General features: G+C 36.8%; 1 protein-coding gene across 1 annotated transcript; it reads right to left on the bottom strand.

Moving 5' to 3' along the window:
- Positions 1-1,396: 1,396 nt before the first annotated feature.
- On the bottom strand, positions 1,397-17,516 carry LOC133876186 (importin beta-like SAD2). Its single transcript, XM_062314472.1, has 22 exons — positions 17,260-17,516; positions 16,866-17,001; positions 16,689-16,776; positions 16,289-16,438; positions 15,559-15,721; positions 14,796-14,980; positions 14,538-14,711; positions 12,644-12,789; positions 12,437-12,560; positions 12,157-12,337; positions 11,714-11,873; positions 11,559-11,600; positions 11,354-11,472; positions 11,005-11,203; positions 6,124-6,255; positions 4,913-5,016; positions 4,550-4,729; positions 3,853-3,992; positions 3,513-3,652; positions 3,273-3,436; positions 2,409-2,535; positions 1,397-2,294 (listed from the first exon to the last, which is right to left on the bottom strand). The coding sequence occupies exons 1-22, from the start codon at positions 17,347-17,349 to the stop codon at positions 2,134-2,136; spliced, it is 3,105 nt and encodes a 1,034-aa protein (XP_062170456.1). The 5' UTR covers positions 17,350-17,516; the 3' UTR covers positions 1,397-2,133.
- Positions 17,517-21,371: the final 3,855 nt, after the last annotated feature.

Genomic DNA, 21,371 nt, shown 5'->3' on the forward strand with positions numbered 1-21,371 from the left:
ATAGCTCAAAAGCTAGGAGAAACACAGTCACCACCGGAACAGTCCAGGGGGAACAAAAGCTCCACAACCCTAGTGGTTGGGAGAAAACTAACCCCACTGGAACAATCAGGGGGTAACAAAAATTACCCTGGCTCATGAGGAGCCAGAGGTAAAGATCAGCACCGGGAGGAAGGAGGCGCAAAGCCACCCCCTCCCGGTGAAACCAGACTCACAAACTTGTTCTCTCTCTCTAACACTCAGCGAAGAAGAAGACCAAACAATCAACTCTTTTTTACTTTCACGTCACATTAAAACACTTTTTCAATCAACCACGAACTTGTCTTAAAAAAGTTATCAAACAGCACCCAAGACTTATTACAATAGTCCTTGGGTTCCGCATCTATCCGCCCATGGAAAAAAGGTTCTGGTGACACGTTACAAGAGAACAAAGATGAATCGGCAACAACTAAATAACTAGAAAATCGGTGTTCCTCGATCAGAAACCCAAAATCTCAAACTTACACGCCTGAAATCGTCAAACTTTGAACTTAAAGCCCAAGTACTAAACGGAAAGCCCTAAAGCTTAAAACCATGCAGATTTTATATGTAGATTTGGAAATTTGTTCTTTGATACACTCAAGATTTTATATATATCGAGATATCGTAATTTATTAATTTATATAAAAGTTGTTCTCTTGGAGTTCGTAGTCATAGGCTCTATCAATTATATTAATAAAAAAAATAAGAAAATACAAATTACAGTATACAGAATAGATGATAAATAGTTTTCATGAAATCAGTTCTGTTGCTGATATAACAAGTATTCAATACCCCTTTCGTGCTACCTATGCCACGTTTAGATAAAGTGATTATAATTTTGTTTCCCTTGTATTGCTGTGAGGAGGATAATCCTTACTCTGAGTTTCTTTTAATTTTATTGGGTTATATAGCTTTTGTACGTAGTAAGCATAAAATTAATCATAGATACCTAGAAAGCCCTTTATTAATAGAAATAATAATAACAATAATAATTGTTAAAAAAAATGATTGAAAATAGAGACAAAACTCATTGTGATTCACTAGTTCTTGAAAATTAAATTAAAGTCAACTCCATTGGCCCCAATTAGCAAATATTCACCTTGCACAAACTTTAATGGTTTGATACCAAAATACTGAAAATAGTAGTCAACTCACCATGGCAAGGATTCTAATGTATCCGCAATAGAACATTCATTAATTATACATTTTTACTATATTTAGTAAATAAGATGGAGAAACAAAACATACCCATTATCTTATGACTTATGCAATTGAGCTGTCGGATGCAGCATCCCAAGAATGAAAAACGTGACCTCCAATTTTGTACAGCTTTGGTCGGCCATTAAATTAGTTTTTTTTTTATAAAGAATCAAGCCGATTTCTTCTCATGAATCTACATTATATAAAGAATAGACGTAACTGTTTTACAATCGGCAGCAAGCTACCCTCAGAAGCCCTCTGCAATCAACCCAAAACTCCCAAACCCAAATAAACCAATACCGAACCCTACACTATATACCAAATAAAGGGGGGGGGGGGGGGAAAGCGGAGAAAATTTTCGTTGGTCACCGAGCAGCAGAAATTATCAATCCAGCCATCAACCACCCCACATACCCATCCGTATAGGGAAAGAAATATTACAGACTTGTATGCATGAAAAGTGAAAACCCCCTACTGCTCTCAAGCCAAGAGAGCAGATCCTAGGGTTCCTAAATCAATAAATCCTGGAATGGGATTATTCAACCCAAAGAAATGGTCACTAATGAACATGAGAGAGAAAGGAGGAAAGGACAACACAGACCGGTTCAGAAAGGCATATTTCTGCCATAGAATTGCCAGACTCACCAGACAAGAACTCTGACTCAGACCCTGAATCGAACAAAGGACTAGCCCTGGCGATATCATTAATCTCACTGTATATCAGTGGGCACTTGGACAAGCAAAGCTCCAAACACTTTTAACCTGAGAACTCATTGGGGCTCACCGACCTCGATGATCATTGAACCAACCAAATGCTCCAAAGGGACTGGCAACAACTCTCTTTCTCTATAAACCACAATGATTCCAATGGTAATAAGCAAACCAAAATTTTAGCCACGGCGTGACACCAAAAGCTTAAGAAGCAGCAGTAACTGCTGCCTTCTCCATCCTTTCCTTTTCAATATCTGCTCTCCTCTGTTCAGCATGCTGGGCAACACCATTGGCAAGGGCTTGATAATGGAAGTCGAGTGTCTGCGTAAGGTTCTGGAACCTCAATAGATCCAACGCTTGCAGTGCTAGATTTGAAAGAAAGTGGAGCAAAACACACGGATGGGGTTACAGATCAGACAATAACAATAATACTACAAGGGTTCAATATAAGCAGGACTAAAGGGAATGTTTGCTTTTACCTTTGACTGTATCCACAAAGAAAACAAAAGGGTCCACCTCATCAATTGGTGATTGCAACTCTTCATCATCACTGTAGTCATCATCTGAGTCGTCGTCATCCTCATCATTTGGGCGGAAAGCCTTTGCCTGAATGAAGACCATAGTCAAGTTATGACAAGGTAAATTAATCAAAAATACAAGTTATCAAATCAAATGATATAACCAATACATAGCATGACAAGCCAATGAATAATGTTTTGATACGTTACCATGACTCATATATCAAAACAGGATTGAAACAATGACCTCACCCTAAATCCTTTCTTAAAAGGGGACAAACAGGGCATGGCTGCCCAGGGGAAAGGGCCATATGGGTCAAACATATTGGCAAAAGCCAACATAAACAATAATATGACACCAAGAGCTTCAGCTGAAATGAAGCTTCTTCCCCCCTTCAGAATGAGGTGGAGAATGTCGATCGTTGGTTCAAAACCTGCTAGTTTCATGTGTAACTTATCAATTAAAAAAAGCTATAATATGACATCAACCGCCCAAAGATATTGTATCCATTTTTTGTCTATTAGACTCTAAAGTCTAAAGAGTGTCGTCTGCAAGCACTAAATGGATGATTAGGCATGCTCATTGCAGGATATTTTCTGTCAATAGGACTCAATTAATGCAAAAAAGACTGGGGTTCCTTTCAATATTTCGTTATCAAATGTGATTAGAGAGTATACACCACTGAAATCTGTCCGTTATCATATTACCTATAAACATTGTTCTTAAAGTAAACGACACCAAAGGTAGGGGAAAAAAATTGGTACGCTATTATTTCATTCAATACAGAGTAAAATTAATTTTAAGAGCTATTTCAAATACACAACCTGTTCAGCCAACTTTTGGAGTCTAATACTGTCAACTTCATCACCATCCTCAGTATCAATTCCCATTTCCTTGTCAGATCCATCACCACAATCATCTTCATCATCGTCAGTTTGAAAACCATCCATATCATCATCATCTTCAGCTTCTTCTTCCTTCGCAGCTTCTGCCCGTTATACATATGAGTTGAGAAATTATTCACATAAATGAAACAGACATTAAAAGGAAGGAGAACAAGAGACCTGCAACTTGATCTTTATATGCAACTAGGAGGTCAAGAGTTGCCCTGAAAACACGCCCCAAAGCTTCCCCAGGCAATTGATCAGCCGGAAGTGCTAGGAGTGATGTCAATCCCAAGCAGCAAACTTTCTTATCGTGTTCTCTGTAATATAAAAATTTACATGATATGCCAAACTTTCTAAAAGGGTAAATGAGTAGGTATCAAATTTAAAGAGACGTGTAGGTTGCCGTGGAATTAAAGAGGTTTCTCTTTTCCCCTTCTTTTTTTATTGGGGGGTTGTTTTGGGGAGGGGAAAAATGGTTTGGGCAAAGTAACAAGGATAAACAAGATTGACAGTTCACCTTTTAAAATTAGCACGTACACCACTCTTTTTAACTTGTTGTAGCATCTGGAACCAAAGGTTGAAGATTTCGGTCGCAACACCCAGCTTTTGTAATATGCTTAGTGTCAAAGCTGCATTGTAGTAAAGAGAATCTGCAATCTGCAACAAATGCATTTTTCTTTTAGAAGAATTTCACCTCAAAAGATGCTTCCATATGTCACAAGTAATTTTGAAGCACATGACTAGCAAACATTAAAATAAAACTGCCACTGTCAATTCCTTAAACAAAACTTCATTTCAAAGTGGTATAATGATATCTTATAAGCCACTGAGACCATAAACTACTGTTATATTATAGATTTAACGTCCCTGTTGTTAGTTTAGGGACAAGTTGAGACATACAACCCATCCTTCATTGGGCTCTTACGAGGCTTATCTATTACAATGCTTTGATGGATTCCTTGATTGGCCTAAGTATAATGCAAGCTTCCATTAACAAAGCTTTGATGGTCTACTTGATTGGCTTAAGTGTAATCCAAACCTCTAAGGACCAGATAATGATTTCTTAATCCTTGATTTACAAGGGAGGTGAACTCGTTAGGAGTTCAGTGCCGTAAATATCAGTCTCTTATTTATTCATACAGTGAGGCTGCAGACCAAAAGGCAAAATCAAAAGAAAGCGCATACATGAGAAGAAGTTTATATCTTCTCCCTACCACTTGCATGAAAAGACATTTCAAGTATGACTTCTCGGCCCGACGCAACCGCTCAACTGTGATCCTGAGATACGGCTCAACCCATTGATCCACCTGCCCCTTGCAATTCTGGAACACCACTTGAATGAGCTTTGGTGCTGGCTCAATATCATTGTCCTCCATATTTTTATCTGCCATGATCTGCATAATTAAAACAACACACATAGACCTTATCAGCCAAAAGGGGAGGGGAACCTAGTGAAAAATTATGCAAAAAAGCAACATAAAAAAAAAAATCACTTGGGTTTTTTTTTTCTTCTTCTCAATGCTTTAACTCAACAGATAGGTGTCAAAACAAATTTTATTAATTAAAAAGAAACTTACAGATGAAATCATATTCCAAAGGCTTTGCTGGTAGTCTGGTTCTTTAGAAGCAAGGAAATGCGCAGTTCCCCTGGATATGTAGTTGTCCAAAGGAACCAGAATATCTGCATAAAAAAGAACTAATATGAGAATCAAAATATGGGAGTACATGGAAGTTGGTTCCAAAGAGTAATCAGAATATTTACAAGATGGCTTAAATACATAATTTCTCTATACATGCAATATCTAAAGCATTACTCTCAGTAATTAAATGAGAATTTATTCTTTTTCCTTTACTCAAAGCTTCAACAATCGTTCCATCTAGTTCAGTTTTAATGTTTGGCGCTGTTTGTAACAAACACTACCTAGGGTCATGGCTCCAAGGAACTTGAGGACTAACTTCATCAGGTGTTGTGATTTTTTTTTCTTTTTCATTATTATTATTGGGATGGATGGGAATAGAAGAAAAGGTAAGGATGCTGAGTAGAAAAAAATGTACAATAAGCAGGAAGGCAGGTCCAAGTACTAGAATTTTCACAACAAAATAGGATATCTTGCCCCTCAAATTTATTGTGTGTATAAGGGTTGCGCCCCTTTGCGCTTTTCAATAAATTGCTATTACTTATCAAAAAAAAATTTATTGTGTTTTAAACTGACTTCCATAGCCAAGTTTAAACCATGAGTTGTTGCAATGTTAATTTAATACTACCGTCACACAATGTTAGTCCCTTTTCCCATTTTCAGATGTCCCAAAATGGATGTCCCATCTGAAAAGTGAAATTAGGGCAGATGTAAAAATGTCCTATAAAAGAATTACTCAATAAATTGTCAACTTTTGAGGGTAGTTGAGGTGACTTATCACTTTTAAGGGTTTTAAAAAATTGGATTATTTAGATGTGTTCTTCTTTCTCTATGGATTAGGGGCTTCCTGTATACATCTTGCGTACTTTAGGTTGCACCCCTCTGCACTTTTTTGAAATAGACTTTACTTAGAAAAAAAAAAATTAGATTCCTTGAGAAGTACTAACAATGTGGAGCAGGAGTAACAGATATATATTATATCATGAATTTTTACAAACATGCAGTAGACAAAAATGTTGATTATATGATTTTAGAGATATAAGGAAACTCCACTAAAATAGAATATTTTTATACTAAAATATAATTACAATAGTGCAAACGAAATTTTCCTAGAATATCCAGCCAGGTGTACAAACAGCAGAGAGTCATACTTGGAAAGTAGTCGATAGCAAAATCTGCCAAGGCTTCCATCATCAATGGCCAAAGACTCCACATATCCATAGATATTGTAGGAGAAAAGAAAGTCATATAGGACACAATTTCCAGAACTTCTTCAAAAACCTCTGCACAGATATATTAGAAAAGGATACGTAAGCATTGAATGAAATATTGAACTACACATCCTCTTTAAATTTCAATGAGCCCAAAAAGCTTCAAAATAGGAAAACTGCATGCACTGCTAGAGCCTCAAAGAACCAAGATGTACTGCTCTCATGTAACTCTACAAAAAGCCTTCTGAAGTGACGAATGGTAAAGATGATGAATGGTAAAGCATAGTATCCCCAATTATATAGACCTTTTCAGAATACAGTGTATACTTTTTTGTATTATATATACTTTCTGTAATGGCTAATGCCGCCATGGAAGAAGAGACTTAGCTTCTGTTTCCACGGGTGTTATAATTTTGGTAACTGAAGGTTTATATTCCGTGTGGGATAGAGATTTCCTCCAAACTGGTTGGAGGAACTTCCTCCAATTCAGTCTATAAAATTGCCAGGTGTCCCTTAAATATATTAGAAGCAAGCACATTTTCTTTAATAGCATTAAAAGAGTTGAGAGAAATTCTATTAAAAAAGTATGTGTTTCTCACATGCTACTAAAAAAACATGTGCTTCTCACATGCTAAGGGACACATGGCAATTTCATAGACTGGGTTGGAGTTCAGAGGAAAAATCTCCTATTGTGTGGGCCCCTGTTTAGCAAAGAGATAGAAAAGGCAGGCATAACAAAGTCCAGGGACTCATAGGAAGAACTCCTAGCGAAGGGGCCAAAAAAAACCCAAAGAACTTGAGGGAGGAATCTTCCCAAAAGTGAGTTCCACCACCTTGAAACTTAGGATGATCACTGTCAAAACTATGCCAACGATCTACTATCTAATTTACAACCTACATTGCAGAACCATGGAAACTAGATACTTCATTATAAAAAAGATGAACAGCTACAAACCGTTTGCATGCGATGTACAACAATTTATGTGGCCATTTAGAAATTCCCAGATGTGAGATTTTCTCAACTTGACATTTTTCCAACAACAACACTGTTATTGTCTACATCATGTACATTTATTTGTTTCGATGAACGATGCAAGGCTGACCAATCTTAGATGGCTTTATCAACTGTTTGGTCTACTGGATCATCAACTTTACATCCACAGTTCTCATTTTATATATCAAACACTGGTTCTACTCTGTTCCCGACTTGTTTGACCCAACTTCTTCAATCGCTCGGATACACAGGTCCCTCATGCAATGTCCGATGGGCACAGTTCTTGTGTTTGAGAGATGAGTAGTCTAGGGGGGATATCAGATATTAGTTTGGGTTTTTATTACAAGCTACAGTTGTTTTGTAATGGGGGGCAAATTTATAGTTTACTGGAAATCATGCAAATTTGGGCCCTTCAACAAATGGAGTTGAGTCTAAATTCTTTTTTTTTATATATATATATATATTTTTTTTGATAAGTAATATAAAATTCAATAAAAAGCGCAGAGGGACGCAACCCTAATACACGGGAAGTATACAAGAGAGCCCCTAAACGGGAGGAACAACTAATAAATTAAGAAAATCCACAAAAGTAGAAACACCTAGGTGGCAAAGATGGGGTGCTATCCATAGATATAGCGTGTTAAGAAGACGCTTCCTTAATACTACCATTACAGTCTCGACATCTTCAAAAAGCCTCGCATTCCGCTCCCTCCAAATGCTCCACAAAACACAGTGAGGAACTAAACGCCAAACATTCTTTGCTAGGCCATGCCCTCGAGAAGCACCCCAAGTAGTCAACAAACCCAGCACCGATTGTGGCATGACCCATTCAATTCCAAATAAAGAAAACATAAAACTCCAAAACTCACGGGCGGTGTCGCAATGAAGTAACAGATGATCAATAGACTCCCCCTTCTTTTTACACATACAACACCACTCAATAACCACAATATTCCTCTTTCGCAGATTGTCATGAGTCAAAATTTTACCTAAAGCTGCAGACCATACAAAGAACGCCACCCTTGTCGGAGCCTTAGCACACCAAATATTCTTCCACGGGAATGATGGACCTTCTTTCCTACTAAGTGCTTCATAATATGACCTTACTTCAAAATAGCTCCTTGTGGAGAGGTTCCAAACTAACTTGTCACCCTCTCCTTGTCGAATCGGAGTGGAGTACAACCGCTCGAAGAAAGAAAGCACCATCTTCCAACTCCCAGTCTTGGAATTGCCGCGTAAAGAGAACATTCCAATGAATATTGCCATTATGAACAGCCATATTATCTACCACCATTGCTGCTTTGTTCCTCACAAGACTATACAGAACTGGAAAACAAAGCTTCAAAGATCTCTCCCCACACCACCGATCATGCCAGAAACTGATATATGACCCATCCCCTACCACAAACCGAACATAATTGCAAAACTTCTCCCACCCTTTCCTGATATATTTCCAAACCCCTACTCCATAGGAACCCGACACCTCAATAGAGCACCACCCACCCTTTAGGCTCCCAAATTTGGCGTCAATCACCAAACGCCATAAAGCCTCTCTCTCCCTACCATATCTCCACAACCATTTACCCAAAAGAGCTTGGTTAAACTGGGTGAGTATACACAGGGAGTATACACAGGAACAATCAAAGCCAACTCACAAAAAGCACCCAACAAAACCCTAAAGCCCAAAAGGAGCACCCGAGAACAGCCCACAAAAGAACCCAACAAAAACCACAAGGAGTTAAGCCCTAAAACCCTAAAACCTCAAAACCCACGAAGGCACAAAACCCTACTACATGAGAGCCTTGCCTTTCCCGCGCCTAGAGGGAGCGCTTGCATCTCCGTAATTAATGGAGCTTTTCAAATTCTAGAAGTTTCAAAGTTCCAGTTAAAAAAAAAAACTAATCCTAAATTCACACAACCATTGAAAATACCAGGTTCATAAATTTTCTTTTTGTTCTTTGAAAACAGTTTTTAGAAACTATTTTCAGAAAACAAAACCAAACAGGCCTTTAGGTTTTCTTCAAGTCCAAGCTAGTCTTGTGGTTTTTCTTGGTTGTTCAAAATTAAATTTAGAATTTTTTTTAAGCCTACTAGGACAAGGAAAAGTCTATCTGAAACTACTTACATAATCCTCTTATTTATAATACTTTGATCACAAGTATCCAAGTATTTTGGTTATGCATGTGTGCCTAGCACTTCTTCTGGGTAAGCCACTCTCTCATGTGCTATTGCAATGAGAACATATCACCTTTCCTTTTAATGCTCATAGCTGTCAACTCATTGGGAAATTGTATGTTCATGGTTCAAAAAGTTGAGGGCGTTTCAATACACAGTGTTCAATGAGAGAAGTTGAAAACATCAACGTTGATGTTAAATTTGGAGCCATTATAAATTCATGAATGCTAATGTTCATGCCAAAGTATTAAAAAAATATAAACTTCCTCAGTTTTGAGGGGGTACAGAAAAGTACGATACTTTATTTAAGTTTGGATGAAGACAAAATTTTAGGGGGTACAAACTTAACAATTTTCAGGATGAGCACCTCGCTCGACACTGAAAGAACTTGTTTATGCTTATTTAGTAAATAAATATACAAGGACAAGTCTGATTTTGACGCTTGTTTAACAAACAAACCAAAGGATAGCAAGACAGAGCTCCACTTGTCTAGGCTTGCAAACAAGGGCCACGAATGAATTGTGAGCAGTAAAGGAACTCCAGAACAAGATTTATTAAAAGGATTGCTTAAGCTGGCAGAAAAGCTATGTTACGGGAAGTGATGCTGCAAAGGAATTTAATTTAATTTTTTTTTCTTTTCGATAGGTAAGCAAAGAAATATATTAAAAAAACGTAAAGCTCCCCTAAGCATACATGAAGTATATAAAGGAAACCAACCACGAGCAAGCAAAAAAAAACAAAAGAGAAAACCCAAAAACAGCAGAGAAACCAAGACCCAAAGCCCAAACCTGCCAAAAACACCCTAGACTATATTACACCAATAGTCATTTTGCCTTTAATCGAACATTCTAAGTTCTTAACCTCTCTACTCTCTTTAGTCTTAAGAACAAAAGCAGGATCCTCTTGACACTGACCCTCATCAATCAAAGTCAAGAAATCCAAAAAACCCTTCTCATCACACTCAAAAGAGATCCCCATAAGGATAGCACACTTTTGCATCATGCACAACCACGGGGTACCCTAAAACCCCCACTTGTACCTCCTCTCCAACACCAGCCCCATCTAGATCACCCCTCTGCGATGGTTCTCCCATCTCAGAGGAAAATGAGATAACCTGCACTGCAAGACTCGGACCAAGAAAACCCCGCCAAAGAAAGCCTTTCGCCGAAGGAGAGACAATGGATGCCTCCACAGACTCAACAATCAATCCGATCAACTTCGCATCCTTCATCTTCCAAGAATACCTCAACACCAGCTTGGAATCCAACGAATACAAAGGCGCCCCAGCCTCCTACATCACGGGATGCGGGAGGCAGAGCCTACCACCTAGCGCAGCTAATTGTCTCCAAGACAGGACACACAAACTCTTTACAAGCCGATATGAATTGGCACGTATACCAAAAAGACAGCAATGGTGAAATGAAGCCCACTAAAGTTCCAGGAAAAAGAAAAAAGAAAAATTGACTAGCGTATATAGAAAATGTAATACAAAATCAAATTAGATACTATTGAGAATCATTAAAGACAATGTCTACAAGACTCACTGAATGATCTTAAGCAGCATAAAAATTTAGGAGGAAATAAAATAACATGCAAAAAATAGAAAAAAAATAATGTCAAAAATAAGCCAAATTAAACTATAGAATACACACCTTGGCCATCACTTGTTAACATTCTACGCATTATTGGAAGTAAGGTTGGCTCGATTTGGACAAAAAGGTGAGGAAGCCTGCTCACTGATTCGAGAATTGTGCTAATGGCACGTAAACAACCAACTGCAGCCAAAGCACCAGGATCATCAGCTTCATCGTCAGCTTCAGCAGTATTCATACACCTCCAAAACGCAGCTGCCTGAATATTTAAAAAAATTAAAATTAAAATTTTTTTTTTTAAAAAAAAAAAAAAAAAAAAAAAAAAAAAAAAAGAGAAGAAGAAGAAAGAAAGAACTAATTGATGACAAATATACATATAAAATCAAATAAAAATGAATGAAATTATTACCAAATTCTGGCATAACCCAAGGGCATAAGGTGCCATCTCCTCCCCAAACTTGTCCACTATAGTCTCCAGAGTAAATACAAGGTCCTCATTCTCAACCTCATTCATAAGTTTAAAGAACTCTGGATGGAAGGAAAAAATATTTTTATCTCTCATTGAATAAGTCACATTGCTAACAGTACTTTTGCAAAGTTTCATAACCACATACCATCAAGGAGTTGAGGAAGAATTGGACGGATTTCATTCAAATCTGCATAGAGAGCACAATGAAATTTCTATCAACCAGCCTACATCTAAATTAATGGAAAAATATAAATTGAGATACACAAACGCAAAAATTCACATATAGTGTAGCATATATACCTCTACAAGCTTCAACAAAAGAGCGCAATGCAAAGACAGAATCAACACGAACGGGAAGTTCAGGATCCCGCATCCCAGACACAACACTCTGTAAGGCTTTACGGAAATTGTTCTGGTCAGAAAAGTTTATATGGGCATACTGTCCTGCAACCCATGCTGCCTAATATCCAGAAAAAAAGTCACCAGAATAAGCTATTGTCAAAAGGCAGCAAAATGACAATGTACTAAAAGTAAGCCCACCTAAACTGAATAGCACAGAAAAAAAAAATCAAAATATATGTAATTCTTTTAGCCTTTTGTCAAAAGACAGCAAAGCAAAAAATTAATTGAAAATAAAGGCCAAAAGTAGAGTTTTAGAATATCACAACATACAGCAACGTGAAAACCAATAAGTAACAAACTGCATACTAAATACATAGAAAAGAAATTTTAGACCGTCAAACCTTGGCTCTAAGATGCCCAACAGGACTACTGAACTCAGGGAAGACATGTTGCACTAACATGCGCTCAAGTTGGGACTTGTAAGGTTCAGTTTGCTTCAATTTATCACAAAGAGCTCCAATAGCAAGAAGAGCACCATCTTTCTGTCTGTAAGGTTTGTACTCTGCTGGTGCTTCATCATAGCTGGAAGAGGAAATAATACAAGAATCAAAAACATGACCATTAGGGCACCCAATTCTTTGAGACACACATGGTAAAGCATAAAATGAAAACATATTATACCGCTTAAAAATTTCCACTACGAATTGAATAAACTTTTGAAGATTTTCTTTTCCGCGTTTTCTAACCAACTCACTGACAAAATCCATGGCAGCAGTCCTCGGACTGTATAAATCTTCAATGATATCTGCAGCAAATCAAGAGAAGTCCTAAATCACCTAAAACAATCCAAGGTCCTTAAAGCAATAAATTCATATGTTGAGGCCATACCATAACCCTTCCTCACATACTCATGTGGGTCTTCATCCCAAAGCTTTTGATCGGTGTCATTGAAGCACATAAGGGGAAAAACTATCTCAAAAAGAAGACTATCAAGTCGAGGTTGAAGCAGATTATACATACTGTTCTTCGAGATACTGCATACAAGTAGTATAAATAAGGAACTTATATGGACTTTCCACAAAAATTATATATCATGACAATGAAGCAGCAGTAAATGAAGCAATGTATCAAGAGATTCATGATCTTGTTATAAATTAGGTAGACAGCCCAACACAACATTAATTCTTTTCCAGGGCCATGGAACTATAGAGTACAATAAAAGCCAGACAGTCATTAGGAACCAATGCTTTCAGAAGATGCTTCATAGCTCAAAAAAAATACACTTTTTTTGTGTTGTTGGCTTTAGTAACATACTTTGTCACATATTACCAAGTATTCTCAATTTCATGCAAAGGAGACAATCAATAAAATCAGGGAATTATGATTCTTTTCATAACAGGCAAGTGCTCCCATTCCCTCTACCCAAAAGATTTCGAATTAAAAATTCTGATAAATTTATGAGCTTCTCACACTGACATGCAAGCAGTCCTATTCCCAACACCCAGGGTCACATATGATACTTCTTTTGAAAACATATATATGAACATCAGAAGGACAAGGATTTCACAAGATAAATCAATAATAGGTACTTCTATTTCTTCTTCTTTTTTTTGTGACTATATTGACCACCACAATAATAATTATAATCCCATACTTGTTGACCCTTTTAGTGAAGAAGTAGAAATGCAGGATGCTTGAGTGTTTTTTCAAAAATTACTCTAAATTGCAGCGAGAAATTTCTGAAAAAATTCAATAAAACATATTTGTCATACGTATAGAGTATTCTAGTCGCAACTGAGTTCCACAAACCTATCCATGTTTCATAGGCAGTGAATAAGATTACTTGGGTTTTGCTACTTAGCAACTCTTACTCACAAGCAATTAGATGGGGCCAGATGGCATCACAAAATACAACCCGCCTCATGGAGCATATGCAGCCCAAAGCCTAGGATTAGAATTCTCAAATCCACATCGAGTCATGGTTACTTTGTGGATTCTTTGAGAACTTTCAGGCTGTATAAAAGGGAATTTAGCGGTTCAACCTTCACTGAAGCTGCAGCTGCATCATCAACTTGCTTTCCCAGTCACTGTTGTCTGCTTCTCTATTCTCTCCCAGGGTACAAAATATCACAACAGTTTCAACGTCACACAAGACAACTCTTATAATATTGTGTTGTGATCCAATCAAATCTCCATCAATTTTGTACATTTTCATATTTGACCGATAAATCTATGTAATTCCTTCTTTCAAATATTGACTGCATTTATGGGTTTTTGTGGTGGCAACCTACTATGATCAATATTGAGTACGACTTATTGTGCTTCACATTCTCCAAGATATCTGTTGGTCAAGAGATCTACAGCATCCAAATCTCAATCCAAATATACACTGGCAACAACTCCAAGAACACATCGGCAAACAAGACAATCCTTCTCTACCCTTAAAAACCCAGATTCAAATGAAAAATAACAGTTAAATCTGAGAGATGATTGGGTAGAAAGTACCAGGCACAAAGAGAGAAAATGGTTTAAAACTCTTTAGCATCAATTCCAAATGAAGATTCCAAATCTTTATTCTAGCTATCTTAACATTGCCAATACTTTGTATTTGGTGTAAATAATTAGGTGAGTTGAGCTTAGTTGTGCCAAAACTTGAAGCATTAAAGTGCAGTATAACATGAACTGGTCCTCTAGGACAATCATAAACCAATAATTATATCATACATAAAAATGAGAAGCTATATGCCAATCTTGAAAAACAAAAAACAAAATGCAAAATAACCTGTTGCTTATGTATTGAAGAATGAGGTTGATAACTCTGTCAGGTAAATAGCCACCAACACGGATCACATTCAGCAAATTTAAGTGAGACTCCAAAATCTTTCCTGCATAATTCTTCTGAAACATTTGAGCAAAAGCTTTGTTTTCTGGGTTTTGAAGTTTCAAATCACCAAACCTGCGTGAAATGGCCATGACAACTCAGCCTCTTGCCGCTAGGCTCATCCTTATTTTCTAACATGTTTCAAATCTAGGAACTTACCGAGTGTATAGCCTATTTAAAATGTGAATTGTCCATTTCTTGACCTTCCACCAACCCCATGACTTCCTAAGTTCGGGATCAGTAGGCTGCCCTTCAGAGGGGACAGGCCTCTCCAATATATTTAGGAAAAGAATCATCCAAGCACTGAACATATTTGGATCAAATAGCTGCTTTGGAATCTCCAACTGAAAAGAACAAACACAAACAAAAAGGATATGTAAAGGCCATATAAACCTGAATAAAGGAAGCAGCGTGCTCACTGGAGGCATAAAAGAAAAAGAAAAAAGATCCTCTGGCCCAAGGCTCCAAGTTTTAACATGAAAATATACACTTTCTGGAAAGCAACTTTATTCTGAAAAGATGCATTGCCCCTCAGGCATTTGCAAAAAGAAAAAAGAAAAGAAAAGCAGTAAATCCCTTACATGGTAGAAATTTGAAAAAACAAGGCAATATTTATCAAATCTACTTCTCCATGTTAAGGTGTTGAAAGAGAAATCAATGAAACATCTGCCAACATATCCAAAAGCTAGTTTGCAGCCACCAAAAGCCTTGTACTCACAACTAACTAAGATTACAAAAAAATAAGAAGTATCGCAATCAATATGCTTATATCACACCTATGCAACCTTGACATACATGCAACCAAAGAAATAATTACTTTATGCTTGACATAACATGGGCATGTTGATACCCAATGAAAACACCACCTAGACTATCCAAGTATAGAATGCAGAGTGCCAAAAACCTCCGCCTAAGAACTTACATATATGGATGACCAAAATATTTTACAAATAAGCTTGATAAGATCCGCTACATCCAGTGACGGGTTGACAATCTGGACAAGCCTGTTAAATATATTGAGAAGATGAGGGAATGTCTCCTCAACAATGCGATGAACCGGTGTTCTCTCCTCATCAGACTTGAACCTAAGTACATAAATCAGTGGAACAAATTTAAGCAAACAACAACATTGACACAGACATAAGTGTATCTTGCAAATAAGGAAGGTGAAGGCTTCAGTGTAACAAAAGTTCATTATGTGATAGTCTTCCTCAACAATCAGAAAATGTATCATCAACTAGGATTGCTGAAGACATCAGCATATATAAAAAAAGACAGGATATGATGGTTTTCACAATATACATGTGTAATTCTATAGCAGATATAATAATTCCATGACTCGCTTACACCACCCAAATGGCATCGCTGTATGTTCGCAAATATGTCCATCATCATAAGTAGGGAGGCTAATAGGGACATCTATACATGGGAGCATATAAAGGATGCTTAAGTATGAGTGAACAGCAATAAGTACAAAGATTTCAAATCTAAAAGCTTAACATACAACTAATATTAAAAAACAAGCCATTACAGAATTTTCACAGAACATTATTTGGGTTGTATTATCTCAACTGCCAACTCTAACTTGACAAAATTTGAAATATGTGAAGGAAAACATTTGACCAAAAATAGGACAAAAGATAAAAACTTACTCATATTTTCTAGCAAGAATCCGCAACACATACAAAGCTCCATAGACTTGTTGATCCTGTAAGTTATGCTTCACCCAGTCCAAAAGCAGTGGCCACTGTTCAGGGTAATCAGCATGGATAATCGTCTTGAGGCACTCACCCAGCTGTACCCTGTACAACAAGTTTTAGAAATGAAAATGACGTACACCAATCACCAGGATCATTATATAAAGATTAATGTACAAGGTTTCGTATCAGAGAGAACAACCATCAAAGAATCATCACAAGTCACAATGAACAAATTAAAACTTTGGAAAGCGTGGTGCATAATTAGATGCAGCTATTCATTAGAAACATATTTCAAAATACGACTAATAAAACAGTAAGCAAAGCCAAAGCAATAATAGTTCAAAAACTTTACCTCAACAGAGGGGGAAGTTGGGGTACAAACACTAGAATATGATCCCTCACCATGTCTTTATCACTTTGCAAAATCTTCTGCTGCTCATCTACATCAAGCCCAAAATGATCAAATTAGAAATTGAAATTTGCCAACGGATCGAGACACTAAATCTCCCACAAGCAAGGCATAACGTACCAGGCTCGTGAGGCGACCAGTTCTTGGCGATGAAGTTCTTGAAATGAATGCTGCCAACTTGGCGCACGCCCATGTCACAGTTGTTATCCACAATTATTTGCAAGAGCCTCACCAAATGCTGAGGTGAGTACTGGAACTGCCATTCAAAAAATACAACCCAATCCAAAATCAACCAAGCAAGCATTGATCTATAATTCACTTTGAATTCGGATACCTATTTTTTGATCATTTGATTTTTATTATGAAGAACCTATATCTTCTCTAATTATTCATAATCGAGCTTGAGATGAATAATAATAGTAGTAAAAACGAGGCCAATTATTGCCCCAAAAGCTTCCATAGCAGAAAGAACGTATTATACAGAGGAATCAAAGGTGAAGAGGGATCGAGGAACCTGGTTGAGGCTTTGCTCCGCAGCCTTGCGCTCATCGGGGTTGGGGCTAAGAGCAGCTTGGAGGATGACGGCAAGGCCAGGAAGGTCCATATCAGGAATATCGAATTCGGATCAAAAAAAAATCGAGAATCGAAAATGATCCCAATCTAAACCCCCTGAGACGTCTCTATAGGGTTTAGAGACAGCAAGAGAAAATACAGCCGAGAGAGTGTGCGCTTTGGTTGCGGAGAGAGACAGCTATGGAGTTTGGGGTCTATATAAAGCTCTAGGGTTTACGCTTGTTTAAACTTAAATTTACATAAATTTACACTTCTCGCACTCACACCGCTTGATTGGGCCACGGCTCACCCCCGCCTCGCGGCTGTTTGGAAACAGGACCCATCCCGCACTGCTTTGGAATAGGCGGGTGTCCTCACCTCGACTATGGTAAATGGGTAAAATACTAATGCTACGGCATCCTATTACAACGACGCCGTGGCCTTGTCCTAGGCTATTTTGGTTGTGAAATTACCACGAACTAGACGACGACGTCTGTTTGTTTTTTTCTTTTTTTAAAAAAAATGGTGCAGATGATTTTCAGTTTTTTTTTTTTGGGTGGTTTGACGTTCCACTTCCAAAGGAATCCGCTGCACAGCCTGCACTTTCTTTCTCCAGGCTGTCTAGTACTATACACGAAAAGAATGTCTATTATATTCAAGAATGCATGTTCAATCCACGTACCATCCAATGAGGAAAAGAAATATATTAGAATGTCAACTATATTAGAAGTATCCATTATTATTTCAAGAATGCATACCTAAATATCCATTATTATTTTTTCATTTTTATTAGAAGTATAATATCAAAATAAAATGTTAATTATATATTAGTGATACCATTTACTAGAGGCCTCCTAGGCCCACTAATACCTAATAAAGCTTGTTACCCCACGGGCCTAGAAAAGTCTATCCGCCTTCATGATGGGCTGCGCTCGGCGAGTCAGCCCTCCCTACAATGAAGTGTAAACCATATACTAATATAAGGAAGGGTATCTTTCTATTAACAGTCTTACTTATTTAAACTTGATTCAGTAACAGAATGATATGTTGGAGCATCCCCCAAAGGAACGCTATTCATGAGAATATGTCACATTCCATATCAGACCCTTGACCCCTAGTCCTTGTCATATCAAGCTCACTTACCATAACAACGACAATCTTATAAGTGAAGATGATGGACCTTTGTGACGACCCTTTTTTTTTTTACAAAATGGATCATCACAATAACATGACAATTTGCCATGAGCCAACACATCTCATAACATGTGCATAACATATCAAAGATTACACATATAGCATAGGAAACTTGTAACATTAACTAAAGGGAAATAGTTACAACATCCAAAGCCATTAAATAGTCTAAGTGTTTTAGGCTTAATCAAATATTATTTACATATCAAAATAATAGATATACAAAAAATGTATCACGTACGACCCATGGCCATATACAAGAAGGCTATACAAAATAAGACTATCCACAAGTCCAACCCATGCGACCGACGCGATAAGCCTCAGTCATAATATCTTAAATTTAAAGTCATATGGTCCTTATCGACGTCTACAGTACCTGCAGCCACAACATCAATCTCTACACGATCGTAATGTTTGTCACATTCACATAGATAGAATTATGAGTCTACGGTTTCAGTAGTATAAAACTCACTAATTTTCCACAATGAGCCGACTATTCGTTCTTTTTACCATAGGTTTACAGTAACATCTACACTTGTTGTAATATTTTATTTTTAAACATCCAAAACAAGTTGACTTGCCTTACAAGAAAACAAACCATAAAAGGCAATATGCAGTATGTAATTTGTAGTTTGTAATCCAATGATTTTTGAATATGATTCCATGTTGTACACACACACACACACACATATATATATATAACTTCGTGCATACTTTTATGGTAGAGGAAGAAACTTTATTTGTCATCATAATGCTTACATAGTATCAAATCCTTCTCGGCTATACCTTTTTTTTATCCAACAATGTGTCTTTCAAATTCTCCTACTCTTCCTGCATTTATTGCACCAAACATTGCACTTCTTATTCCCATAAAACTTGATAATAGCAACTACTTCTCTATGGGTTTATTAATTCCTTCTTATCCTTAAAAGTCTTGATCTTATTGGTATCTTTGATAGTACTAAGTCGTGCCCAACTAAATTTCAACTAGATGATAAAGGCAAAGAAACGGTTATCCTAAGTCCATAATTTTTTCTCTGGCAAAAGAAATACCAATATTTGTTGAACTAGTTGAATGCCACCATGTATAAGAGTGTCTTATCATCATTTTATAGTCTTAATACCCCTCAATATGTTTGGAATCTCCTTACCTATCGTTTTGTCTCACAGTCCAAGTCCTAATTGGCAAATTATATCAAGAGACAATTACAATCTCTTCACCAAGGCACCAAGACGTGTTGAATTATTACTGACAACTAAATCATTTTCTGATCAACTGGCTATTGTTGGAAAGCCAATCGATGAAGATTATTTAATCTCCTATATTATCAACGGGGTAAATTATACTTTTCATGCCTTTGTTGTTTCCTTTTTCTTTTCTTTTTTCCAACTAGTGAAGCTTTACTTTAATTTGATGAATTTCAAACAAAACTACTCAATTATGAGATGCTCATCAGCAATCATAATCAAGCAAGTAAACATCAAGCAGGTTTATTTTCTTTATACTCTTATAAGCATAAAAATAACTTCAATTGAAAGACATAGATCCAATAATTATCAAGTTTCTCATTCAAATCCGAGAATAGACGACATGCAACAACAACCATCAAGGAATGAGAATTCAACCTTTTAGACAAGTAACAAGACATCATGCCAAATCATTGACAAGAATAGTCATCAAGCACTTGATTGCTTTCACATGATGGATTTTGCCTAACAAGGGCGCCATCCTTCAGCACAATTAGCCCCATAGTTGCCGGAAAGTCAAAAGCTAATGTTCAAACTTGGTTTGCAAATAGTGGTGCGAACAACCATATCGCTGGAGATATGAATAACTAGCAAACCAGTTAACCTCACCAATGTGGTAATGAGGATGCATTAGGTAATGGCTTAGATTTGTATATCTTACATGCCGTTCCTCAATTCTAAAAAATTATCATTCTTAGTTTAATCTCAACAACATATTGCATGTCCCAATGCCTCGGACAATCTTCTTTATATTTTTGTAATGACAATAACTATTGATTCAAACTAACCTCTCATTATTTTGTTGTCAAGAACACTATTATGGGGCAAATTATTTTACAAGGGCCAAGTAAAGATGGTCTATATCCCATTGAAATTCCCGCCTCTATTAATAAAGCTCGTGCCTACACTATACATCTAGGAGTTTCTGCAGATTTCTTAATTTGGCATTTTGTATTGGGTCATCAAGCTTCTCAATTCAATTGTTAAAAACTCAATGTCATCTTCTTGTCAAAGGCTATGTTAATAATGATTCAATATGTGAACCATGTCAACTATAGCCAAAATCAAGAGTCTTTCCCTCCGTATTTCAAATAGATTGTCTCAATTTACTCTTAAAATAATACATTATGGTTTGTTGTGTTATGCCATATCATTTCTCAATGGTTATTGATGGTATATGATTTTCATTGATATTTTTTCTTTATTCTAGTGAACTTTTCCATTACATGCAAAATCTAAAGCTTTTCCTTGTTTGTCAAGTTTAAGAGTTTTGTTGAAAATTTGTTATATTAACAAATCAAATCCTTCCAATTTGATAGTGGTGGGGAATTTACTTCACACCAATTCAAGCAATTTATTGATACTCGTGAATACATCAAATATAGTGCTCCTACACCTTTAAGCAAAACGGTGTAGCTGGAAGAAAACATAGACATTTTTTTAAAACAAAATTAGCTATTTAGCTCACTCACATCTTCTTTTCACCCATTGGATTGAAGCATTTAACATAACAATTTATTTAATAAATTGTTTACCAACATATGTGTTAAATAATAAATAATGATTACTCATTGATTAGAACCTTCAATTGTACATGTTTCTGTTATCCTTTGCTCTGACCTTATAATAGTCACA

The sequence above is a fragment of the Alnus glutinosa genome, chromosome 1, assembly GCF_958979055.1.
Source record: "Alnus glutinosa chromosome 1, dhAlnGlut1.1, whole genome shotgun sequence".
Taxonomy (NCBI): domain Eukaryota; kingdom Viridiplantae; phylum Streptophyta; class Magnoliopsida; order Fagales; family Betulaceae; genus Alnus; species Alnus glutinosa.